At 43.4% G+C, this 27,350-nt stretch overlaps 2 protein-coding genes across 7 annotated transcripts in view; both read right to left on the bottom strand.

Annotated features, from left to right (window-relative positions):
• Positions 1-6,355, bottom strand: part of srfb (serum response factor b) — a 24,277-nt gene extending 17,922 nt beyond the window's left edge. For 3 of the 5 annotated variants that reach the window (XM_034898093.1, XM_034898092.1, XM_034898096.1), the window contains exons 1-2: positions 5,233-6,353; positions 1,368-1,634 (exon numbers count right to left, since the gene is read on the bottom strand). In XM_034898093.1, coding sequence (XP_034753984.1) covers positions 1,368-1,634; positions 5,233-5,883 — 918 coding nt within the window. In that variant the 5' untranslated portion in view covers positions 5,884-6,353. Of the gene's footprint in view, positions 1-1,367; positions 1,635-5,232 lie in introns of all 5 variants that reach the window. The other 2 variants (XM_034898094.1, XM_034898095.1) reach the window with 2 other exon arrangements.
• A 2,163-nt stretch (positions 6,356-8,518) lies between these two features.
• Positions 8,519-27,350, bottom strand: part of ptk7b (protein tyrosine kinase 7b) — a 77,789-nt gene continuing 58,957 nt past the window's right edge. For both annotated transcript variants that reach the window (XM_034898053.1, XM_034898054.1), the window contains 18 exons: positions 26,840-26,942; positions 26,434-26,618; positions 24,161-24,308; positions 22,013-22,143; positions 20,137-20,403; positions 19,325-19,461; positions 19,070-19,205; positions 18,323-18,442; positions 17,543-17,692; positions 17,040-17,187; positions 16,120-16,247; positions 14,665-14,865; positions 13,823-13,984; positions 13,430-13,662; positions 13,256-13,336; positions 12,368-12,519; positions 11,888-12,066; positions 8,519-10,489 (listed from right to left, as the gene is read on the bottom strand). In XM_034898053.1, coding sequence (XP_034753944.1) covers positions 10,329-10,489; positions 11,888-12,066; positions 12,368-12,519; positions 13,256-13,336; positions 13,430-13,662; positions 13,823-13,984; positions 14,665-14,865; positions 16,120-16,247; positions 17,040-17,187; positions 17,543-17,692; positions 18,323-18,442; positions 19,070-19,205; positions 19,325-19,461; positions 20,137-20,403; positions 22,013-22,143; positions 24,161-24,308; positions 26,434-26,618; positions 26,840-26,942 — 2,822 coding nt within the window. In that variant the 3' untranslated portion in view covers positions 8,519-10,328. The remainder of the gene's footprint in view (positions 10,490-11,887; positions 12,067-12,367; positions 12,520-13,255; positions 13,337-13,429; positions 13,663-13,822; positions 13,985-14,664; positions 14,866-16,119; positions 16,248-17,039; positions 17,188-17,542; positions 17,693-18,322; positions 18,443-19,069; positions 19,206-19,324; positions 19,462-20,136; positions 20,404-22,012; positions 22,144-24,160; positions 24,309-26,433; positions 26,619-26,839; positions 26,943-27,350) is intronic.

Raw genomic sequence — 27,350 nt, 5'->3', positions numbered from 1 at the left:
GGGGGGGGGGGGGGGGGGGGGGGGGGGGGGTAGAATCACAGGACTCCAAAGACAGCTGCAGCTTATAAGGAATGTGAGGGGCCTCAGCCAAGAAAGCAGGCAGGGAAACCATACCATATATGGCAACATAGGCAGAATCTAATTTTTATCAATGAGCATACAGTAAGAGTGGCGTAACATGCAAAAGGTTGATCTCCCATCTTTGACGGTGTATGGTACGTGTTAGTTAGCGCCTTGTAAAAACAGCACGCAGGCAAACAGGCCTAGAAGTGTCTGTCTTCAAAGGGGCGTACTTAAGCCGTGTAAACAGCAGAGGGAATCTTGGCTTCCAGCATGTGAGTGCACCAAGGTGTGGACAGTGAAGTGTGTCTGCTGATGTATTTTACCGCTTTGCTTTAACATCTCAAAGACCCGAGGTTTAAGGACGCTTGCAGAAATGTAGTGGGAAATTGAGGGGTCGCAAATTGCAGGTTTTTCATTAGTGGCGAGAAAAGCCAGCTAATGATTATGAGGAGAAATTCATCTTTTGTCATTTAATTCAACTTAAGTCGATCATGAACATTTTTTAGAAGGAGTTTGAAAAACGGCACAAAATGTCTGATGTTCCAATATTTTCAGAAATGTAAGTTTCACCCATGAACACAAGACAGATCCATCACAAAATCAAAGATAAACACTTCCATGTAGCAGACTGCATGTTTCTCATCCTAACACAACCCAGACCTGCTGTGATTTCTCTGAGAGTGTTACGAGGCTTTCCTGGATGAGAGGTCAGAAAGGTAAAGTGTAGCCAGCTCCCTTTTGGGAGTAAGATCATTCTCTGTATCTCATATGGCTTTCCCTTATCATTAGATCCCTTTAAAAAAAAAAAAAAGGACTACTGAGACTTTTTGGTTTAAACTAAAAAGGACCAGAACCAAACCCCAAATCAGAGGCTTCACATAAAACAGGCAAAAGTTCAAAACTGTGTTCATGATAGGACAAAGATATTTTTCCACAGCTGATGTGGGTTTGATTTATTTGCTTTCTTTGTGTTCTTGTCGGGTCTTTTCTGGAGAGATTTCCCACTATAGGCATTAGTTACTCTCTTATGGTGCTTTGTCAGTTTTTATTTTTTTATTTAAATTTTATTTGCAATATAATTTATGTCTCTATTGGAAAGCAGACAGTGAGTCACACAGACTAACTCGAGTACCATAGGGGAAATGGGCTGTGGGGAAAGGGACAGAAACGAGTGTATTTAATTTTGGGGCTTTACAGCTACGGCCTCACTACAATCTTCCTAAAAGAGAAAAGAGTGTGTTCTTAATTTTCTGTCCTGACTGCCTAGAGGACCGGTCTAGACCTTTCCACTTTTTGATTCTAACCTTTATGTCGCCCATGCTCTCAGACTCAGACACCTGATAGGTGAGGTCTGTCTCCTCAAAGCCCGTGGCACTCATGCGCTGGTCCGTGGAGGGGTCAGAGCGCGGCGGCGAGTCCGGCGAGTTGAGGCATGTTTGGATCAGAGCTTTGCCCGTTTCACTTGTAATCATGGGTTGGAGTTTGCGGGTGGCAAAAGTGTAGACGTGACCCGTTTCACTGGCCACGAGCAGCAGAACCTGGGTTCCCGTCAGCGTGGAGAGTTCATAGGCCTGGGAAAGAGAAAAAAGAAAATGCAAGTATATGACGGAGATGGGAGGCAAGAATTTAAACATCAGAAAGATATAGTTTATCAAATTAGGGCTTTGATTACCTTGGTCTCATAGACAAAGTAATCTCTACTGGAAAGGGAATGTAAGAGATAAAGTGAAACTCTGAAAAAACAATACCCTAGTAAAGAAAACTATCTAAAACACTCTTGTAGTGAAGTCTGACGTATAGCACAAACGAAGCTAAAATAACATGAGATAAGGCTCCCAAAATAGAGAGTGGGATATAGCTGAAAGACTGATTGTAGCTGGGGACTGGCTTGCAGGGGCAGTTGTAGTAACTCAGTCTTGATGAAGGAAACAACAAATTATTCTTAACACCCAGAGGTAGAGGACTGTGAAACATGAGGACGCCATCAGTCTGCTGTCCTGTCATTCATTATACAGTGTACACACACACACACACCTCCTGTGAAACCTTTTTATCTAAATGAGTCATAAACTATGTGGAGGATGCTTCTGGTGCTGTGAAGGCACCGTGCCATTACCGTCACCTTGGTGAACACAGAACAGTCGGAGCTGGCTGATAGACGTGCCATTGTAAGCTGGAGCACAGGAGGAAGAGACAAATCACATTCAAATTAAAAAGGACTTTATTGAGCGGTTATAAAACCATGCACTCATCGCGGGTCTGCACCATCATGCTCAAACACTGTGTTCATTATGGGCCCTATCAGTCCAGTCCTCTATATGTGGGCACACGCTGATTGTACAATTGTCTTTTGTGTGCAATAATATGATGACAGAGCACAGAAAGGCTAATAAAGGCCAGCTACTGCTACAGTGACTCAATGCCACACAGCGCACTTTAAACCTTAATTACACAGGAGGTTTTTGATGCTTTGTATATTGAAGAACAATGTTAAAAGGGAATCTCTGGTTATACATTTCACCTCAGCGCCTGCTAATGCAGCGTTACAGACGCAGGTAATGAACTACACAGCTCCAGTCATCCTCTACCACCACCATCTCCCTTGATTAGCGCTGCAGCAGCCACGAGGGGTCTCTAACAACAGAGCCTGATGTTTGGCCAACATCCAAAGCAGAGTAGGACTAATGTGTCACTTTACATGTGCTCGGTGGCAGCAAAAACTAGACCCACACAATGCCAACCACACAAAGTTACATTATTCTGCTAATGTTCTCATCAATATTCATGCAGAGTGCGCAGGGGGGGGTGGGACCCTGGCATTTAATTGGTTCCTCTGTCGTAAAATTCCTAGCCAAGCCTATATATCAAAATAAAAAAAAGGGAGCAAAAGATTAAGTCATGGATGCACACATGTCCATATGCAATTCACAACATCCACTGGTTTATGTAGTCTACTACTTTCAATCCCTGAACAACTTCTGTTGTTGCAACGATCTAAAGTCAGAAAGTGTAGCTTTACAAAGACGCATGTAGGCACTGTGGGCAGTGATGAAACAAATACTCACTTAGTTGACGAACAGAAAAATCAAATTCAAACCATTTTGATTATCCAACAATTGTTGAATCTACTTATCGTGGCTTGTTGTCAGCTTCTGAATGTAACAGTTTGGTGTGTTTATATCACTGTAAATGGAATAACATAACCTAAATAACTTTGGATATTGGATGGTTGGTAAGCCTAAAAAAAAAAAAGTTATTAAAGAATTCCTCTTGGGCTCTGGGAAATTGTGATGGGGTGGCTTGGGGCCCGGCGGTGAAATGGTGGCCCCACAACCACAAGGTTGGAGGATCAATCCGGGGTCATCCGGCCACATGTCCAAGTGTCCCTGAGCAAGACACTGAACCCCCAATTGCTCCCCGGACGCTGCATGTATGTGTCCTGTGCTCCTAATACTTAGGATGGGTTAATTGCACTAATAGAATTTCACTACATTGTACTGTGTGTATGTGACAATTAAGAATAAAGTTTGATCCTTTTGATGCTAACTTTCATTATGGCTTGATCCTTCATTTTTTCAATTCATCATTAAGTATATAAAATGATTTTAAAACTGCACGTTGAAAGTTGCCGGAGCCAAGGTATAGTCTTCAAATTGCTTGTTTTGTCCAACCAATTGAATGAAACCCCAAAAACGAATTTAGTAAACCTGCACCTAATTTGGATTGTGCAAGTATTTACGTGCAAATGACCTAAAGCATATATGAGAAGAGAACAAATGGGCCTATGCTTAGCACACCACATCAACATTAAATCTAGGCCCATCCTGAAACCAGTTTGACTCTAGTCTACTATGTTATCTTCCCACTCCACCCACCTCTCAATTTCTGTGATGGCTGACGTAGTGTAGGCATCATTTCAAAATAATTCTATTCACACAGTGTGTCAAGTAGTGTTCATGTTGCCAAGAGCCTACATAAAAGACACCTCAGTTTCCACGACAACAGTCTGAAATACATAGAAAGAGGAATACAGCAGAGTACAAAAAGCAGGCGCTTTTTGTAGTCGCACAAGAACAAATACAAACTCTTGCACTACAATAAAGCCTTGTGTTTATTTAAGGTCATAATGGAAAATAGCCATGTCTACAGCAAAACAACTGCTTTGCTTCTGGTCACCAGCTGACCTCTTCTCCAAATGATACACTTAAGATGCCTTGATGCCACATAGAAATACTTAATCATGGCAGTAATCATGTGCTTGAGCTCCAGTGAAATTCTGGTACTAAACTTGAAGACAGTAATGGAAGTAATTATGATTGATTACCATGGAGCAAGATCTGTCGTCTTTAATGTCAACTGCTTGTGTGCCAGACCCACCTAACAAAACTGAAACCAAGACAGGTCATGACTGGATAAGGCTAGATGCTTGTATCAAAATGTGTAGTGCCATGATGCATGCATAGACAGTCCCCAGCGTCTCTCTTCTGTCCCAGTGTCCTTCCTGATCCCATTTCCCTGGGGGTTAGGTCAGCTGTTGGCACCTATACAAGCCCACTGCTGCTCACCACCGCATGGCTGCTGCCTGCAAGCAAAGCCCTGCTTTACAGGGACAGAGGGAGCAGCCGGTGCACTGAAGGCTCCTGATGGGAACTACTTCCAACAGTTCTAGGCCTGTCTGTCTGTGTATTACTGCCCGAATGAATGTGTCAGTTTATCTGGAAATCTGTGTGCTTGTCAGGCCATGTGTGTGTGTGTGGGCATGGTCATAAATAGAATTGTCATTTGCTCAAGTCTATTTAAAGCCAATTGCCTGTCATAATGTTCTGACTCCCTCACATCCAGTGAGTCAGTTTATGCCACAATTGTTTTGGTCTTTTGTAAAGAAAGAATTAAGTAAGTATTACTTAATTCTTTCTATAATTAAGTATTAGACTTCCTACAGGTCAAACGTCTCTAATTCAATGTAAGCCCACTATTATTGGTACTTCCCCTATGATGTTATTATTTATAGCCTACAGTTTATTAAGCAACACCATTGTAAATTCCATGAATGTATGAAATCACAGCACATTTTCTGCAATAGGCCTATGGCCAAACACTAAAAGTGACACTCAAATCAAATTACTGTAGGCTAGCTGGATTAGCTACAAAGGCTATCACCTGACTTACCTTCTTCATAATACCAGTCTTCCTCTTGCTGAAAGTAGTGTACCGTCTCAACTTGTTGTCAATAAATTCCATCTTTATCTTTACTCGCCCACGTGTTTTCTTCCCTGGCTTAGCCCCGGCGACCCCTCCGGGTACCATGCCGTAACCTCCGGGAGATATTCCCACGTCCTGCCCCGTCACCGAAGCTTCCATCTCCCCTCTCTCCCGCTTCACCCCTCTCCTGCTGTCCCCGAGTGAACCCACTGGGTCATCATCATCTCCGGAGTCAGAGTCATTGTCCGAGCCGCTGCATATAGGAGCACTTTCTCTGTCCGGGTTGAACCTCGCTCCGTGAGGCAACACAACTCCCTCGTTTAGCCCCACCATGTTGCCCTGGACGGCGGTCTGTAGAGGAGTAACCCCAGTTCCGTTCCCAGGTCTGGCACCTCTCGGACCCCCTGGACCATTAGCCCCCAGCATCCCGACGGCGTCTCTTTGCCCCTGTCGCCCGGTAGCACCGGCACTCTCGCTGACCCCTGGTAAAGCTAGCCCTGCTCTGACCAACACGGGACGGCTCCCGCTCCCGACAAGCCCCGACCCGTGTCCTGTGTTACCTCTGCCTGAAGGTGACCCGTTTCCAGATGGTGCCGATCCAGCCCGACTCGGTAACATTCTATTTACTGAACCGAGTCTCGAAACACATGCCAGAAGAGCTGGAGCGCGTTGTCTCGTAAATGGCTGATACAACGCATACACGCCTGGGCCACAAAATGTAAACAAACCAGACCAGTTGGAGGGTTGGAGTCTCCAGGAAATTACCGAGACAAACTTTGAAAAGTGATGCTGGCCCCAAGACCCTTCAATCCCGGCTCAGTATGGTTCACCCTCCTCCTCTATTTCCAAAACTCTGAACACTTTCTCAAAAAGGAAAACGCGAACAGCGCCCTCGATGTCAATCCGCCATGTCACGTAGTCCGCATTGTAAACCGGAAATAATGCTAGTGTCGGTCTGTTGACGTCTGAATGATCATTTTTACTGCACCTAAGCCGCGATATTGATCTTTTCGCGGTTTTAGGGATGCATAAAAACACCAAATGTTGTAACAGCGTTTGCCACAGCGGAGTAATATTCCAACCCAGGAACTACTTCCCTCCTTATAAAGAGATACAATGTTTCCTTATATGGTGCTGTCTCTCCTTATTTGGTGAGTCACAGCGTCGCCTATCGATTGGCTGAGGATTATCTGAGCAGCGCTGTCATTGGTCAACAAGCCATCTCATTGGAATAAATACCAAAATGGTTGCGCTACCAACAACGTCACCGTGGATAGGCAGAGGCACCAAAATAACAAAACATCCAACTTTTTATTCCCTACAGGTTGTACTTTCATACCACAAACCAAGTTTTCCCATAGTTTATACTTAAAATATATCTCAATGATCTTTATTGGTCAAATAACTTGGAATGATTCTGTCATAGGAATTGTTTTTGAGTTTAGATATGCCTACAGTATTGTATTGCTGTTGGTGTTTAGATAAATTCTACTTAAGATCCTAAATAACTCTAAGATCACATACATAGGTTCCTGTTTATTTTTTTGTTGCACTGTATACATAATCTCTTTTTCTTAAAACATGGTGGAATACTCTCCTAGTACACACTAATTACCTTGTCTGTATCACACTAACGTTTTCAAGAATTGCACCACCACCGCTCACAGTGCTGGCAAGCTGAATAAGGTCTTTGAGTATTTGTAATTCACTGCAAAAGCATGCATCTTGCATTCAACTTATTGCACTGCCAGAAAAATATCGTAACCTTTCATACTTTCCACAATAGGCCTTTTTCACAGCAGACATTATAGATCATCGCAGGAAAAGCACAGGTGTTACTCATAGCATTAACGATGCCTCAGCTCTAAAAAGTTTCCCAGTGAGCAATAATAGTGAGCCAGCATGCACAGTAAGCCTATATTCAGCTATCATTCATTTAATCATTAACACGTGCTTTTCCTCCTGTGATAAAGGTTCATCACAGGAAAATCTGTCAAAAGGCCCGTTGGTGTCCATATCTGACGGTGTCTGAAATGATGCAGTAAACCGTACTCATCTGGTACTCCAGACAGGTTCAGACAAACACCACTTCTTATGGTATTTCCAAATGGTTTCCCAAACAAAGATTTACTGGCAAGATGCTGAGGGATTTTTGTTGAAATGTAGCCCATGGACTTGTACTACCATGAGTTCTCCTTGAGCTTAAATGCACTTGAAAAAAAAAGTTGTCACAATGCCACAAGTTTGGAATGAGTTGGACTAGAGTTAAACAGTAGTGAGTATAGACAAATTAACATACACTGAATGACAAAAAATACATCTAACATACCAATACTAATAACTGGATTATAAATGGGCTTTGAGGATATGAAAAACTCAAACATCTACAGTGAACTGCTAAAGTCGCCTGTGGGCAGTATATCAAATTAAAATAAGGCCATATTAAACATGGTCTAATCCAAGACAACATGGAATCATATGGGAATCCTCTTTTGCAGCTATAAAAGGACATGTTAGTGTTTTCCAACTCTAAACATAATTATATGGAGAAAAAGTATTTGGCCAGCTTTTATGATCAGGTTTAGAAAGATGTACAGGAGATATACACTGCTCTCTAGAGGTTATTAAGAGAACTTTTTGGATTAGCAGCAAACAGAACATTATAATGTATTTTAATGCAGCTGCAAGCAGGAGTTGTCATAAAAACTCATCAGCTGGCTTACAAGTGGCAACATTTCAAATAAATTACAGTTAATACATTCTATTAATGGAACACGCACCCGGCTACCACAGTATTTTATATTATATTCCTACATTTTATCTGCTGCACTATTTTATGTATTAGATTCTAATTTGACCGCTTGACTGTAATTGTTGTGTAGATGGCAATAAAAGAACTTGAACAAATTCCCATGATCCTTTTCCATGATTCCACAGCTTTTTGGGAAAAGCATGAAAGTGTTTCAGCAGCCAAACGCCTAATTTGGAGTTTTCTTGTATACGCTACGTTAAGGAATAGTTTTTATAAAGGGTCCCTGCATGCAACTGCATTGACACAGAAACTTAGAGTTAAAGGCATGTTCAATGTGATTTATTAACCATCTAGATAAAGAAGAAATTACTTGAAAGCTATTTTTATACCAAACTAAAAGGAAGAAAAACCCACACATAAAAAGTGGTATTGTGGAGACTTTGAGCAACGTGGTTCTTGAAGACGTGCTGGTATTTTAAGTATTAACCACAACACATTGGGTAAAAACACTGTGAACCTTTTATTGACAGCAGCATGTTTACTTTTGTATATATCTGTGATTACTGTGAACACTTGCTGAAGCAGATTAAAAAAGGAGGTCTAGGTGTGAGTGCCTAGCATTCATAAAAACATCATTACACTAAAAACAACGTATAAAAACAAGTTCATAAACAAAGGCCATTGCATTTGATTAGATAATGTAAAAAAAAAGAAAAAAAAAGAGAGAGGGTAAAACAGTTAAGATAATCCTTCATTTACCAGGCACTTAAATGGTGACCAGCGGCCACTCTTCTGACCTCCTTTGTTCTTTGTTAGCATACTCAGCGGGTTACCAGACTGAACGCACATTGAGATGTTGACATTCTCACACCGTGAGAATGAACACATAGCATCAGAGAAGTACCTTACTGTTATTAACATAGTTTAAAAAAAATACAGGACCTTCATCATAAATAAACAGGCACCTGCATGTCCTACTACACAACATGATAGAGATAAAGAGGGATATTCTTTTTAAGTGAAGTTAGTGCATGGCTTCTACATTATTTACACATTGCCTGCTGTGATGGTCCACTTTGCAGCATTACACAGAACAATTGGACCTGGAAGGGGAGACTGTGATTGGACCTCTGAAGAAATGATGTTGGAGGTTAAACACAGTGATAAGCTGCAGCATGCCTGCAACATGATAATGTTGACGTGGTAATAACGGGGGTTCTTTACCCATTGGTCGTGACCGATAAAAAGCACCTCAAGGTTAATACAAGAACAGAGCACACTCATAAAAACGTACAAAGCCCACACTGGCGCAATCTCATCTATTCAATATATTTCATCGGCTAGGATGTTTTTTTTTTTTCATGTTCCTGAAGTTTTACCATAACACCGATCGCTTAGTCCACAACTTTTCTCAAAACACAAATCACAAGCATAACGAACGATGAACCTTCATGCAAATTCTATTCCACTTCTTCTTTGAATGTACACTGTAGCCTGGGAACAGTTCAGTGGCGCACACACACACACACACACACACACACACACACACACACACACACACACACACACACACACACACACACACACACACACACACACACACACACACACACACACACACACACACACACACACACTTTGGAGGATGTTGGTGTGTAGCTAGGCGTCTCCAACAGGATTCAGGTGGCGGACCCATGATGTAGCTGATTGGATTTTAAATCCAAGCAGGCCAGTTGAAACGGTGTCACTCAACACACTCCAAAGTGGTTGAAGCTTCAATCCTCACATCCCACTTTCCCTTCAATGTTCTTTTAGACTTGATTGAGCAGCGGACCTAAATTTCAGGGGGTTTTCCTAAGCTTCTGACCAATCCTTCCTATTGATCTGAGCCAGTGAGAGCACTGTAACATACTACAAAGCAGTCGGAGGTTAGGGCGAGTGTGTTTGTGGAGGGGTAGAGGCACTGAGGTTGTGAGACTCCGTGAAAACAAAGTGTCTCTGGGTCAGAGCAGGCAGAGTCACAGTGGAACCACAGACAGGGACTCGAGGGGAGGGTCATCCATGCTGCGGTTAAGGCAAACGTAAACTCCGGGGACTGCTCACAAGAAGCAATTTATACAAACGTTGATTGCATTTCCACTGATATAGCAAAAGGAGTCTTATCCACACACCCAATGTTTGAAATGCATATAAAAAGTGTTGTCTCCTCAACCCTCTTCCCTGAAATGTGTGAGACTAATAATCCAGCATTCCTGTCTTTATTTTGGGGGGAGGCGGTTGGTCAAAGTTCCCCTCTGATGTTATGGTCGTCTCAGACTTTACTGTCAGAGGGCAGCTCTCCCAGGGTGTGGACGATATCAGTGAAGGAGGGGCGCTCTTTGAGGCTTAGTGCCCAGCAGCGGACCATGAGCTTGTAGATTTTGGTGGGGCATCCGTCTGGAACGGGCAGCTTCAGCTTCCCTGTCTGCAGACCTAGAGGGGCAGAGGACCAGCAGAGGGCAGAGAGAGGGAAGTTAAACCAAATCACAAACATGGATACACATGGCTGTTGACTGAAAAAAAGATTTTCTTTCAGATTGCAATATTTAATGGATGTTCTACCCTGGAGAACTGATTACATACCCTCTGTTCAGTATATACACCTGTCTGATGTACATCTAAGTGAACTGTCAAACTAATTCAATGACCAATAGTTTCAATTGGTCAGGAAAGACCTTGTCATCTTGTTCTTTGTGTGTTCTGAAACAGAAACCTGGACCAATGAATAAGCAGCTGAGAGTGCGCCTATCCTGGTAATCCAGATCCATATCTGTCTGGCCTCGAGTAATGAAAGTTGGCCATCTTGAGGGGCGGCAGCAAGCATGCATTTGAAAATCTCACTGCATGCAGTTGGACGTACCAAAAGCCCAGTACGCTTAGCAACCAGCGGAGCTAACTGCTTGATTAAATGTAAATGTAAATGTGCTGTATTTATATAGCGCTTTTTCAGTTTTAACAACTGCTCAAAGCGCTTTTACATCTACAGGAAACTTTCACCATTCACACACATTCATACACTGTGGCCGGGGCTGCCGTACAAGGTGCCACCTGCTCATCAGATAAACATTCACACACATTCACACTCCGATGCGCAGCACCGGGGGCAACTTGGGGTTCAGTGTCTTGCCCAAGGACACTTCGACAATGACTGCAGGGGTGGGGATCGAACCACCAACCTTCCGATTGGCGAGCAACCGCTCTGCCACCGAGCCACAGCCGCCCCAACTGTTGTCATCTGTTTTGCTCGTCTCTGGCCCGCCTACATCAGCATTCAAAGCTACTTTATATATGTATACAGTGACTCTCCGGACTCAGGACCCCCGCCCTCTCTTTTTCTCTGCAATACCTACACTTTATATCTTTGACTTTATATTTTTGAAATTTTATATTGTTATCTTATATTCTTATATTTTTGTGTCAACGCTGTAAAGGGATTGCTTTAATCTCGTTGCACAGGTACCGCGTACTTGTGTATAATGACAATAAAGGCATTCTATTCTATCAGATACAGCGATGTGATTGGTGCAGCTCGGTTACAAGGTATAGTTAATGAGCAGCATTACTCAATGCCAGAGTAACTTGCTGAGCAAATTCAAATTGTGCTCTCGTGAGAACTCTGGATTACCAGGGTTGCGTGCGCCCCCATGCGCTCAGGCTCAGTCCTAGCTGCAGCGGATGCAGGTTCAATTCCGACCTACGGCCCTTGGCTGCATGTCATTTGCCCTCTCTCTACCCTTTCATGTATAAGCTGCCAGATCAACTGAAGACCTAAAATGCCAAAAATAATGTAAAAAAAAATAAAATATATAGCAACTGAAGCATCATACTGACCTTCCAGCACCTCATCATCACTGAGTTTGGTATATGGCATTTCCCCGTGACTGAACACTTCCCACATCAACACTCCAAAGGCCCACACGTCAGACTTGGTGGACTGGTCGTCTTCAAACACAGACTCTGCTGGGAGCCAGCGCAGCGGGATCCAGGCCTGTCTGTAGTGGTAGTACTCACTACACACACACACACACACACACACACACACACACACACACACACACACACACACACACACACACACACACACACACACACACACACACACACACACACACACACACACACACACACACACACACACACACACACACACACACACACACACACACACACACACACACAAAATGTCAAAGAAATGACAAGGAGATGGAAGCAACACAAATTATCCAGATGAACAGATGTCTCAGAGTTTTAATCATGCCATTTAATGTAGTTGGGGATTTAAGTGGCTGATTGTTATTAAATCTCACAGACCTGTTGTAGACGTCCTTGCTGAGGCTGAGCGACGACACTTTAACACGCCTCTGACTGTTGATCAGGCAGTTTCGGGCGGCCAGGTCTTTGTGAACAAAGCGGTGATTGGACAGGTGCTCCATCCCATGAGCCACCTGGGCACAGATGGAAACCTGAAGGGGAGCAGAAATGTACAGAAGGAGAAAAACTGTCAAGGGGAAGTGACTCTGGGAATACATCTACAAGCGGCAGGAATTACCAAGAGTTTCCTTAAATGCATCAGTTAATAAGGAATAGTTTCATATTTTGTAAAAACCCTTTCCACTGACTAAGATAACTACTGGCCAGCCGGCACGTTCCCATGCTGCCCCCCCATCAACTGACACTGCTTGTTGCCGATTGGCTGAAACAGTGTTTTGTGGCTCGTGCACGCCTTTCTGTTTGTTTTCCAGCCAGGGCTGTGTATCAACACCAGATGTTTTTTTCAGCGCACACAGAAAGTAAAGAGCTAGGTGACAATGAAGAGATATTCACTGAATTTGACAAAGTGTATTGGAATAACATCACTTACTATACCTTTAAAAAAGAAAGAAGAAGTAAGGTGTTAATTAGTGAGCTTTAGAGGTGCTGGAAGGTGGATTTCTTAACCTTTGGCCAGAGCCAGGTTAACCGTTTCGCCATGGTTAGTCCTTGTGCTAAGCTATGCTAATGGTCTCCTCGCTGCAGACAGTGGTACTGATCCTACTAAACCCTCAACAAGAAAAATCTAAATGTCTAAAAGGGAACATGATCTTGCAAGGAATGGGAATAGCACAACTTTTATAAAAACATCTAGAACCCTAACTTGGATAGCAGATTGTGTGCAGGATGATGTGAGCTGTCAGTCATCGTACAACATTCCACACTTACTTTGGTCTTGGTGCTGATAGGATGAGATTTGACCTTGTCATCTTTGCTTTTGGAAATTCTCAGGAACTGCTTCAGGTCTCCCTGGTATGATGAAAGCAAAAGAAGAGCGCATTAGATCAGGTAAAATGATTTGAATTCTTCTGTGCGGGTGTGTTTCCATTTCTGCGTGCTTACCAGGTCATAGTACTCTAGGATCATGTAGTGGGGCTCTGCCTCCCTACACAGGCCCAACAGGCGGACAACGTTGGGGTGGCTGAGCTTGGCGAACATTTCCGCTTCACGACGGAAGTCGAGCTGGAGCTGTTCATCTCTGGTCTGAAGGCTCTTCACCAACACCACCATCTCCTCCTCGCTCTCCTCGATACCCTTAGCTTTGCAGAGCAGCACCTCACCAAACTCCCCTTTGCCTGAATAAACGTTGACACACACCACAGGGCAAAGAGCACATGCTCAAAAATCAATGTCGCACATCTGGATTTATTAAGTGAGAGAACGGTTATGTTACAGCATTAAGATCAAGTCGCTTCAGGCACTGAATCCAAAAGAGGATGATATGAATCAGTCTACCTAAAGTAGTGATGGTTTGCAGGTTCGCTCGAGGAAAGTGGAGCTTATCGTTGTTGACGTGGCTGTGGCGTTTCTCGGTTGTTGCCGTGGTCCCCATGTTGGTGAGAGCCACCTCTTCCTGGATCTCAGTGGTGGTGTGGCCATTTTGTTGAACAGCCCCGCCTGATGAACACAACACACAGGGTCAAAGGTCATAGACACATGGGCGCATCTTGAAGGGAATGTGTCAAAGAGGGAAGTTAACAAAACACAAGTTGGCATTAACTATGGCACAAAGAGACAGTTTTGAAATGACACATGATTTTATATTATTGTTTTTTTGCAGTTAGCAGTTGTGCTGTTAATAATTCTTGTGTCCTGATATGTTTTTCTAAAACTGTGTCACCATTAGTTTTAATTTTTTTCCCCAGCATTGAGCAGCTGCTCCATTTCCTTTTGTACATCAACTTCTGTGTTTTGTTCCCTCCGACGTCGCCTTGCAGGCAGCTAAGCCTAGTCACAGCCATTGCTGCGCTGCCTGGAAGGAGATGATGTTTTTTTTTGCATATTGACTGTTAAGTGTCACTTTTTTAACAAACAGAATCTGCCCAGAGTTAGTGTCTACTGTGGAATTAGAACACATCTACAGTCTCATCAAATTGATTAGAACTGGTGGCATTTTACATTGAAAATGTAATACCCAGGATGAACACAAGATGGCAGCAAATATCCTAAACCTTTCTACAACACTTTGAGGACCGTAACATTGAGGGAATATCAACTACTCACATTGACTTCCTGGCTGATTTTTACATCTGCCTAACCACCAATTATAAACAGTTCTCTCCAACACACAGTCATACCGTTGAGACACTCCATCTCTGGCTCCTCTCCGTCCTGGCCTTTCTGCAGTCTTTTGTTGTGCCGTCTCTTTTTGCAGTAGAACATGAGTCCCAGCACTACGATGATATACGCCACGGCTGCTCCCACTGACAGACCGATGGTTTGGATCATCTTGTAGGGAGCCTTGTCTCCATCCTCATCCAAGTAATGGATCGGTTTCTCTGTTGGAGACAGGCGGCGACTATGGTCAACTAAAAGTACTGGATGTCTTATCTTTAACATATCCATGTCTTAAATTAACGTCACATAATGTGCAACATCTTTCAGCACATTTTGTGGTTTTAGCATCATAAAAGGGTGTGCAATTGTATTTAGGCTAGATGCAAATATGTAAACCCCTTTGAATAACATGTGGTTTACAGTTTAAAAAATCTAAAGTTTAAAAAAGTTGTATAGATTAAAGGTACTTGCATTGAACTTTACCACAGTGCATAATATTATTTTACAACATACAGTCACTTCGTTAAACAAGTTATTTGGTAATACGTTATAATTGTGGTACATAAACTGCCATGAGTTCATGACTTAAAAAGCAGGAATTTATTCATATAGTACTTCATGAACTGTCAGTAATGTACATCAATTTAATATCTCATGCATGACATAATGCAGGAACTTAGAAACAATGATTGAGGAAATAACTTAGTTGATTAATGAACGTATATTAAGGAGATTTAAGGCTTTTATTTCCACAGGACAGATTAAGACATGAAAGGGGAGAGAGAGGGGCAATGACATGTAGCAAAGGGCTGTGGTGTCGAGGAGTAAACCTCTACATATGTGCGCCTGCTCGACCAACTGAGCTAACCGGGCCACGAGGCCATATTATTAATCCTTGTACATTACTGATAGTTCATGAAGTACTACTTGAATGAATTCCTGCTTTTTCGTGCACAAAGTCATGCATGAATTCTTGTACCATTATTAACAAGTGTTACCAGTTGTGTGTTTGAGTTGCCCTGTTGCCATGGTTACGAGTCTGGCTTTGTTGGGTAGTGCTGTCACGCTGACCCTGACTAGCTACGGCAAACATTTTAAATTCAATTGTCTCCCACTTTGAACTAATCCGGGATACCATCCAGCTACTTTGGGCGAAAATGAGTTGATATGAGACACTATGGATGTGTGTGACTGTATTTTTCAACTTGAGTCAGCACACAAGGAGCCACAGAGTGCGAAGCGTTATTAGATCTAACGTCTGCCCGATGCCATCACCCCAGTGACAGCCGTGGCGCCAGAGATGTGGCTGTGATTATTAACTTGTCCAGATGGATGACAGACAGAGGGTGTAGGCTTAATTAAGGCCTTCATCCTTTACTTGTGATCGTTGCTTACGCCCCTTGTGTGCACCTTTGTTTCTGATAAAGGACGCTTGCGTGTTTGTGTGGCCATGTGTGCATGTGTGGTAAACTCACCCACTACATACAGCTGAGCCACACGGTCTTTGATGCTGCAACTGTTTCCGGCCACACATGTGTATCTGCCCGTGTCATCTGTAATGACATCTGTAATCACCAAGGAGCCATTGGGCATCTTCTGGAACCTGGAAGAAAGAAGGGATAAAACAGATGAAGGTGGACGTCTTTCACAACAAAGACCAGTACACATGCAGTTATTCTTATCCTATCAGTTTTTTAATTTTTTTCGTTGGTAGTGTCTCATGCTGAATTCAGAAAACCCTACTAACTGCACAAACACGTCATTAACTGTTTGTTTCAACCTGATCATAATCAGGTTGCTGTGTGTGAGATTAGATAATTAGCATAATCAACACCTCTAAGATTGATACATAAGGCATGATAAAACTGCAATCGTTCCTGTTTGGAACCTTTAATGACTTTATGATTTGAATCCTAATCCAAGATGGTTGAGCAGTCTGGCTATTACTGGACCAAGCGCAATCTTTTAAGATTGAACATTAGTCTGGAGAGTCTGCTCTGTATTTTCTCTGCATAAGAGGCGTGATCAACGGGCATAGTTCAGATGACTCTGTATGCAACTGGATAGTCTTTCAACCAATCAGACCAACGCTCTGGGCGACGTAGCAGCTTCAGCAGCATCAACGGGTTGCTGCGCTTCGGTGGCCACCTCGTTGAAATTAAACTAACAGCTGCTTGGTTGCATCTCTATCATCATTGTGTTAAACCCGCCACTACCACGTCAGGTGGATAAGCCAGTTTGTGATTGGTTCCCACAAAATTATAACGAAAGCAGGATAAATAAAAGTACAGGGTTCCAGCCTGAGCTGCAGGGCAAAATCGAATCGCCGGCAGGGTTTACCCAGTCTAGTTGAACTATCTAAAAGTTCAAAATGACACAAAAGTGTCTCATTTACCTCCTGTTCTTACTGATGTCCAGCGCCTTGTCTTTTACCATCCAGTGAATGTGAGGCTCGGGGTCGCCGGTGGCCTGACAGTGCAGGATGGCTGTGTGACCTTGGTACACCGTTGTATCCTCTGGTTCCACCTTAAAGCGAACGTACACTGTATGTGTACACACGCACACACACACACGCACACACACACACACACACACACACCAATTATTACACCACAACTGGGCCACAACATTTCCTTTACAGACTGTGGTGACTGTGATTAACATCTCAGTTACACTCTACAACCCAAATACAATTCGTTACTGGGCAATAAAAAGGCCACCAAGTGCACAATAAATGCTGCTGTGTTTGCCACTTGATGAGAAAGATCAATGACTCAGATGTACTGAGACCACAATTACTTGGTCTCAGTACATTTGTCTCAATGTGGGACTACTAGTATGGCAGTGTGGCTCTTTCTAACATATTTCCCTGCTTTTAGAATGATGAGAGCAGTTTACCGGCCACTATCAGGGCTACCAGGGCTCTGATCTCCCCCTGGAGGCTGTTGGAGGCGATGCAGGTGTAGTTGTTTGCGTCGCTGCGGGTTACTTTGTTGAAGTGGAGCTGGCCGTTCTTCTGCTCCACCCGAGGCGGCAGCTCTCCTCCGTCTGCAGGGGGAGACAGAGAGACACACAGGGCCAACGGGGGTTAGGTGGGCTGAGGCTGGAGCTGCATGTGGAATTCAAGTGGTTAAATCGACTCAATCATGGCAAACGCCGATGAATGGGGGAAATGATCCGTGATAATAAACCTTCCTCACACTCTGTGGAAAATGCATTTGTCAGCGTGAGCGTAAAATAAATGAATGATAATGCTGCATTTTGGATGAGGTGTTTCTCTAAGAAAGTGTTAAACAGCCATTCCTTATTTGACTTAAGATAGGGCTGGGCGATATGGAGAAAATCTAATATCACGATATTCTAGAGCAAATACCTCAATGTTGATATTGCGATGATACTGTTTGATTGACTACTGGTGTTTTTAACAAACACAATGAGATGTTTGATAAATATTCTCCAGGAATAATTTAGTTGGTAAAGGTAAATAAAAGAAAAGTCTGGTAAGTTTGGAAAATGATATCACTTTACTGTAATGAAACCTGTAAAACCAGGTAAAGACAACACTTACCATACTATTATATATCCAAAATCTAAGAAGATATCTAGTCTCATATCGCGATATCAATACAACAGAACTTAAGCTATTGTGAGCTAAATTTAAGCCAGCGGTGTGCACACCTGCTCTGGTCCAGCGGATGGTTGGGGTCTCTCTGCCTTTAGCTGAGCACTGGATGGTGATCTCGTTATCCAGCTCCAGGCACTGAGAAGGCTGGGGGGTCGGGGTGAACTTCAGCTTCTCTGAAACACAAGTCAAAACACCACACACACATTACACATGTGGTAAACATAGAAGGCAGGGGAGGGGCTGGGGAATAAGCAGATTATCTGACGGAAATCATGTTTAGACACATTCAGGGAAATGCACAAATGTGCACACAGATCTGATGGGTGTAAAAACTGAAGTTTATCAGAGGCTGAGATCATATAAACAGAGAGATTGGCCAGACAAAACAGCGACATGACAGGCCATCTATCACAGTAATGCTATAGCGGCAGAGCTACGCTGATAAGAATTTACTATGGATATATTGTTTTTTAATGGAGGTCAGAACAAAGCTGCCGTGCAGGAGGCATATTTTACACCTATGTGGGTGTCCTGCCGGACGCCCACAGACTCAACATGTACATGTTCTTTCTATTTTAGGAAACACACACATTCACAATCACAAGCCCAAAGGCATGACCACATTTGCTTTCGATTTTCTCTCAACGCTGTATTACTCATTATACCCTGGATATGATTTCACTCCTTACACATCATCTTTCAGCCGCTCTGGCAAATAACTTCAAATATTTGCTCATTATACACTCAACGTATAATCTACTGTATATACTGATCAACTGAGTGATTCTCTCACAGCTTACCAAGCACAATAACTCGGGCTTGCCCAGACAGTCGGCCGCCTACAGTCTTGGTTTCACAGCCGTACATCTGGCTGTCGTACACCTCCACATTGTTGATCCTGAGGGTGCCGTTAGGAAATATCTTAAAACGAGAGTCCTAGGGAAAAAGAAAAGAGAAAGATTTTTTACATTTAAATTACATCTGCTAGATGGAGTGCGTGTCAGAAAAAGACCCTAATAACTGTGTGTATGTGTGTGTTGTGCTGGGTAACTGACCTCTGGTGTGACCAGGTTGTTGTTGCGGAGCCAGGTCACCTCCGGTTCAGGGTTGGCCTGAGCGTGACAGTGAAGGTAACCTGGTTTACCCTCCTCTAGGTTGCTGTCCTGAGGCCTCGTCACCCATACTGGGGCAGCTGTGGACCCAAAGGCGCACACATTATTATACAAGCACTTACCCATACAGTAGATAATGTACATAATAGCTCTTCAGCTACATGGCAGAAATATTAAAAAGTGTTAATGAGCTTGGTTACTTTGGTCAGTCTAAACACTGGGACCATCTGGGTCATTAATAATCCCAGATGGTCCCAGCACGCTCCTGGCATTAAAGAACAAGACTTGCTGTCATACATCCTGTATGTTGCACCTCAATGGCTTGCTTATTCTGTTGTAGTTTACAATTTTGGGGGGAAACTTATCTTTACTACTTTTGGGGTTGCTACAAAAAACTAAAATTCACCAAGGGTAGTTTTTGGGCTCATAAGAGACAAAGAAAAAAAGAATAGCCAAAATTGAAGGCGCAGAGGCCGAGTTATCCTTACTTTAATCTCTAGTGAGGGTAAAGCTCCAAAAACACTGGATTCTATATTTCCGATAGTGAATGCATAGTGAAAGAATCATTTAGTTAATCATTAGAACAGTAGTTTGTCTAGTTTATAATGCAGGCTTTCTGTTAAATAAATGAGGTCTCAAGCCCAAGCTGAGGGTTTCAATTTTCTTTCCAGGCAGTACTCCTTGTGACGGGTAAACCAAACTTAATGTGTAAAAATGCTGTAGTGTCCCTTTGAAGCTGTCTGCGACTGACTCACTGGCAACGCTAAAGGTGACCTCCTGTGTCTTGCGTCCAGCCCGGTTCTGGGCCACGCAGGTGTAGGTGCCCGAGTCTCCTTCCTCTGTGGGACTGAAGACCAGATCCAGGCCATCCTGGTACACTCTGCCCTCCGTGGGCACCCGCTGACCTTCTCTCTCCCACCAGACCTCGGGCTCAGGTCTGCCGCGTGGGGGACGACAGGCCACCCGCTGCAGGGAGTCTGAGGTGAAAACCTTCGACCTCTTGGGCACCATGTCGTCTATCTCTGTGGCGCAAAGCATAGAGAGTGGGAGAATCTTTTACCATTGATTTCAATTCACACAGGACTCCTGATAATCACCATTCTGTCTTCAAAGACAGCATAGCATTACTGATTTAGAATCTCATGAGCAGCCCCGGGCAGTCTTAATTCCAACGCACAGTTCTGTTAGCACATTTTCTGTCTGGTTAGGAAAGGACCTCTGATTTGTGGCGCAAGCCACAGTAATTAGAGAACAAAGCGCACAGTAGGCAATCTGAGGGTATAGGTTGTATGGGAATTAACTAGGGCCTGTGTGAGGTGGGTCATATCAAAACTGGCAGCCCCTATACAGAAAGTGGAATGTGATCCGTGTTACAAAGACTCACAAGACCTCCCGCTACTGAGTGCTTTAATACTGTGTGTCCCAAATGGAAGTCATTAATACTTTATTGGCCGACAACACTCTTGAAGCTGGTCGGTGGCTGCGACCTTCTATGAGTCTAAGATCTAAATCAATTAATGAGAACACAAGAAAACACACATTTCTCAGCAGATGAAAGGGAAGCTGAGCTGGGAGTGGGGCTGGTGGAGACCAGTGAAACGAATGAGGTGGAGCTATGATGGAGTGACTGTTTAAACTTGTCCCTAAATACTGAATTCTACTGTGACACAATCCCCTATAATGCCTGCGGGGATTACCATCAGATTAAGTGAATTAAGGTATTTAAATGGAGCTGTGGTTCACTGGGTTTAAACTGCGGATACAGTCGTACCTCGTTAATCTAAAACCCTTGGGGAAAAGGGGCTGATCAAGGGGAATAAAGTGTTTGGGACTCTGAAATGCATAGAAATTCCAGCCCTGAGCTTATACAAAGTATTTGACTTGCATGCACTTGCATTTCAAAATGCTGGCTTATTAGTGAAATGAGATGATACTACAGATTGTTCCTGCTTTAAGCTCAAGCATCCATTTAAAATGGTGTTTTAAGGAGTTCTCTTTGGATTCATGATGAGCAGGCGCTGTTACATGTAATATTTAAGCAACTTTGATGTGTCTACACTTGTATATTACATTGTTTTCCCTGCCTGTATGACAACCTGACCGTTTATGCACAACCGCCATGTTATATTTGTCATACTGATGTTTTGTTTAAAGTGGCTCAACACACCTTTCCATTTGGAAGTAGTATTTCGGAAAATCACAGGGGGCGGGTCTAATGACATTTCACAAGCTCATAATTACACTGCTTGTTAGCCAGTTTGAGTCATACTGGTTTGTTATCTTGTTACGTTTGCCACTTGTTCAGCCAGGTGCTGTTACAATTTGGAGAAATCTTTTTAGGCTAAACAAGTTTGGCAGGAAATAAAATAGAAGGGAAGCAGGAAAATGCTCCAGTGCCACGTGTGTGTAGTGGATACAGCTGGGCCGGATGTCAATAAGGGAATGGAGAGATCTGGCTCTAAGTGAAAGAGTGAGAAGAAGAATAAAGGGGAAAGCAACTTGAGATGGACAGCAGGATAAATATGTAACCCAAATGCCCCCCTCTTATTCTCAGATTACAGAACCACAGGCGTTTCTCTCTCACCAGCTCAACAACTACAAAAGTGTGTTTGTGTGTGTGTGTGTGTGTACCAGCTATGAGGAGGGAGGCCTCCAGTGTAACATGGGAACCTCGGAGGCCGCGACCAACACACTTGTAGGTCCCAGTGTTCTTGGACTTGACATGGGGGATCAGCAGCGTGCCGTTAGATAACAGGTACAGACTGGGGAGAAGAAACAGATCAAACTGTTCACACTTCAAGCTTGGCTCATTTGACTGGCTCACCATGAATGACCAACAAACAACAAGTCACACATATTTTATACTTGGGAAATGCTCTCTGCACACATGCAACTCCCACCCCCAGGTCTTGCTCAGGTGACATCTGAAAATAATTCTCAGCATTTGTTTTGGCTTGCTGGGAGCACCAGATGGAGATGCTCTGCTAAACAGGACAATGTAAGTGCCAGAGTGCCACAAAATAAGACTATTTTAGCATAGGCCTATTTTTTCTGTAATAATTTTTGTCTGAATTGCCCTGATTCACTTAACTGAAACCATCTGCTGCCCCAAAATAAGGTTATAGCAAATGTGAACAATTTGTCCAGAGAGTTAATTCCAAAAAGTCTAGTGCTTTTTAAAGAGCAGGACTGACGGCTGGCCCGCGCCCTCTGGCAGGATGAAGGGAGTATCAGTACCAGTGATGAACGGGATGAGAAGTAATTAAAGGCTGACCTTCAGCCAGCTTCAGGGCTAACAGATAAGGAGCTGTGCACACAGCACAGAATAAAGCTCAACAGGCCCGAGATCTCAACAGCTCATCCCGCCTATGCGACAAAGTCATTATAAAGCTCATGGAAAAAAGTGAATATGTAAAGCAGAGAGGAATAAGGGTACATTTATGATGCTGTGTAATTCCAGAGAAGTTTTCCTAACTCAGGATTCATCTACCAGGACTATCTGGTTCTGGGTTGGATTCCCTCAGGAGGGGGGATATTTCTGTGTCATCTCTTCTCTGGTTAATAGAGGGAGGGAAATGAGCTTTGGGAGCTTATGTTATTAACAACTATGTGGAACATTACCTCACTCTGAGGAAACTCTAAAATACCCATTAAACTAAATGAACAAAGGAATTTTTTTTTAAGGCAATAATTTTTAAAGCTACATGCGCAGCAAGAATGTGGTATGTTTCAAGTTTCTCCCTCCGGAGTTGGTTTGACCCATGGGGCAGAATTCCTTCTGTCTGCTAAAATAGCCCTGAGCTTATGCTGGTATATTTTTGTTGCTTTCAGACATATGAAAAACAATCTAGATTAAATGTTCACACCTAATCTGGAGGGGGGGGGGGTTGTCTAAACACTGCAAGTGCAAAACAGATGATATCTCGTGCAGAGAGCTGCATTCCTCTGGCATTATATCAGCCCAGATCAATAAACACAACAGGCTGCTTGGAATACCTTAACCACAAAGAGGCCAGGTGTTTTAATTGAAAAAGTTTGTGTGTGTGTGTGTGTGTGTGTCTGTTTTTATATTCAGGCATTTCATCCATCCATCTGTAATGGTGATGAGTCATTACTAACAAGGTGACAAAAACCCACCTCTGACAAGCTCATTACACGAGTGACTAACTATTGATGTTGAAGTCGTTTTCTTTCCTCGCTGGCTGAACACAATAATCAGTGAAAATCGAAAACCCGGCTCTTGCTTCTCATGTGGAGCAGCTTGCCTATGGCGTGTCTGTGTATGAGCGTGAGGTGCTACGAACCCTGAGGGTACACGTGGCACTTGGTGTAGAAATTGGTTATTATCAGGTGCTCATATGTTTATAGGGGACATGCTGGTAAACTGACAGTAGCTTGAGGGTTTTTTCCACTCAGTGCTTGAACACCGGAGAGCTGCAAGTCTTCTGTGATTGGCTGAAAAGAAAGGCTGTGTTCTATACAAGTGATGTATAGTAGACTGCAGACAAACTTTACAGCGCTGTTCCAGAAATAATATTCCTTAATGTGCAATTCATCTTGAGCGTGAGTTGTCACGGCATACAGAGAGCCTATCGCAAGGGTTCCAGCTCATTGGGTTCAAAGGAATACCCGATTGTGGCTGAAGTTTACATAACGGTAAGTATGAGAGGGAATAAAGTGAGGGCAGCATGTGGAGGGAGTGGTTGGGAGAGGGGAGTATGAGATGTATGATAGGAAAAAAAGAGTGTTGCAGCTTGGGGGATTTAGCTCTTAACATACCGAGTCTTGTTTGCCAGCAGCTCGTTTTCGTGGTACCACTCCAACGTGGGGGCCGGCTCCGCGGTGAACTGGCAGTGGAACGCGGCCTGCTCGTTCTTCAACACCACCTGGTCCTCGGGAGTGACCACCGGCCGCGGCAAACTCTTATCTGTTGGGTAGACAAACATCTGCATGATTCCATCTGCAGGCATCAGACCATCAAGTTCCATCTGCGTCTGGATGCTTGTGCGTCGAACATATCTATTCCCGGCTTTATTAAAAGCTGCCAACAGCAGTGGGGCTGCTGAGCAAGCGGCCTTCAGGTGGCGGTGTGTGTCAACACCTCAGGGGCCGCTGGGAGACTTAATGAGGTCAGTGAACAGACCCTGCAGGTCATCTGGACCATCATCTCTCCCTTTCCTCCCTCTTGGATTGTACAATCACGCACAGGAGATGATCTCTTTCTTCCCTTTGATAATCTAAAGTCACGCTATTGCAAGAAATTGGGGTTAGAAGGACTCAAGTGGGGTCGATTACAAAAACAAGAAAAATCTGTCCCTAGATGATCAACTTGATATACAATTTAAAGGGTAAACAAGGAATAGTGGTCCTTTTGTTTTTTTAACAAAGGAAGTAGAAGTTTTTTAAACTCAGTTTCAAATCAGCCAAAAATGCTTTAACTGCATAGTATTTTCATTCTATTCACATTCTTTTCACTCTTTCTACCCTCCCAGCTGCCCTTTTACACTGGAGTAGGCTGCCCTGACCTGCCAAAACAAGAGCTTTGGTACAGTTCAAGTTAGACAAGGCGTAATTACCATACAGACCTTAAAACACTGTTAAACTCCAAATACAAAGCGGAAGGGTGCGAAACTCAAAAAAAAATATGTGAACATGAAAATACCCTTATTTCAGGGTTATGTGTGTGAGAATTTCAAATCTTAACAGCTAATGGAGGTAAAGTGCCAGTAACAGTATTAGGAAATGGCTACTGGTTGGTGTGAAGAAAAAGAAAGCCGTTCTCTCACATCACACCTGGCCCACCCAGGAAGTCGGTGGAAAGGCCTCGTCTGAAAGAGCTGTGACCAAGCATTGAAAACCTGTCTAAATCTGTCAGCTTTTCCTTAAGATGGAGCCCTATGAGGAGCCGAGGGTGGCAACATGGCAACTGGAAACTCAACAATTATCCATTCTTCCTCCACACAGGTGCTAACCTAGCGTGTCTGTGTGCTGCAGGTGGCTAATTAGAGTGGAACGGGGAATCAGGTTTCATGCACAGATGTGCTGCTGTATGTACTGTACTAACTCGGTGCTGTGCTACAGGGATAATACAAAGGAGGGGCATGCGCGCGCACCCACACACATGCGCACAGTGTAAACACCATAAGTCACTTAGAGAACAGAAAGACTAATGATCTCCCTGTACAACACTGTAGAGTACACCAAAGTGTCTGTGAAAGCTACAGTTGCGCAGTGAGATTAAGCGAACGCTGCTGCTGAGGGAGCTGATGTTATTGTTCGCTCGCTAGATGTTTACCATGTTGTCTGTGACTGTGTGGGTGGCGAAGGAGGAAGGTGATGCTAACACACTCTCTGGTAATCACATTAGGAACTCTATCACTTTCTCTTCCTGCTCTCTCTCTCTCTCGCTCTCTCAACCCTAATGGTCTGTATCCCCCCCCCTTGCGCCTCCTCACCACACTTCCTGGCAGGTGTGGCAATGTGGAAAAATTCATTTAATTATTTAAGCAAAAATGGCAATTATGTTTTTTTACATGTATAAATTTGAGTTTTGAACTGTCGGTTTGACAGAACCTCGGGCTTCTGGAAATTGAGGGCCATTTTTTCAGCGTTTGACATTTTATGGACAAAATATATTGTGTGGGAGGAACTATCAAGAATGTTATCGCTAAATCAACAAATTTGTGCCTTTCGGACCATTTAGAAATCCGGTTTCAAATTTGTAATTGCTTTACATAATTGTACCTTCTTTTGCATCCAAATATCCTAATAAATTTACTTATCAGATTTATTTTTCCAATTCAGAAAGTTTAAGTCTCTTTCCGTTTTACTAATGATGGTGCTTTCTGTGTCGTTTTGTTTTTGTAATTGATTCAATGTCATTGTAAATGAGGGCCTTCCCTCAATTATCTCTCAAGGTTGAATGAAATGAATCAATAATGAAAATAACAATTACTTGCTGCTCTATAACCAAATCAAAGAGTGTAAGAAAGTGTTCATCATTTATATGTTGCAGCAGCACAACACACTGTCATGGAAGGACGTACACACACCTATAACGTTGAGGGTGAAGTTACTGTTGCTGCAAACATGTTCAAATTGATTTTTGACACAGCAGAAGTACAGGCCATTGTCGTCCAGACTGGCATTGTTAAAGGTGAGCGTCCTCTCCTTGTTGTTGATCTGATGGCTCTTCTCTGTCAGCTGCACCCCATCCTTGAACCACAGGATAGCCGGCCTGAGGCGGAGAGGAAAATAGTTGTGAGAGAGGTTTATGACAAAAGAAGAGAAAAATGGAAAAGAGCGGGTGATTAATGAGGCCAAAAATAAAAAAGAGAAGAAATACAAAAGGTGAAAAGATGGGGAAAGAAGAACATAAGAGGTCAAGTTCACTTCAGGCCTCAACATGATCCTTAACCCTGTGAGCTCTGAACCTGATGTGACGGGGAGGAGACTCACCGTGGGTGTCCATCAATATGACAGCGCAACGTGACCAGCGCAGAGCTCTCGATCTCCCCTTCTGAGGCGGGCTCCTTTAAAGTCACACCACCACTTTCTAACCCTGTAGAGGAAGAAATACAGAGGAGACTGTAAGGCGGAGGAAGGAGGGAGCATAGGACAGGAGTATTAATGGAGAAGGACAGGAGAAAAAATTGAGTTAAGTGGTTGTTCTGTCCTCGTGGGACACAATGCGATGCTAATGGGTGCAGCAGCAGGGATGAGTGCAGAGTCGGGCACATCACTGTGACTCCTCAGTGATTCATGCACAGACACAGAGCAGGGAGCTACCACATCACTGGGTCAGCTTACATCGGCATACCGCTGCCCTGCACTCACAAGAGCGATCAGGGCCTTTACAGTGCGTTTTATGGACATTTAATGGACAGTTCATTGGCTGACTCTGTTAAAAGAACTACTCTGTCACAGCAGCCCAAACAATCAGGCAAAAGAGAAAAGAGCAAAAAGTCAA

This window comes from Etheostoma cragini, chromosome 17, assembly GCF_013103735.1.
Source record: "Etheostoma cragini isolate CJK2018 chromosome 17, CSU_Ecrag_1.0, whole genome shotgun sequence".
Lineage (NCBI taxonomy): Eukaryota > Metazoa > Chordata > Actinopteri > Perciformes > Percidae > Etheostoma > Etheostoma cragini.
Note: the sequence above shows the minus strand (reverse complement) of the source record. Positions and strands in the feature narration are given on the sequence as shown.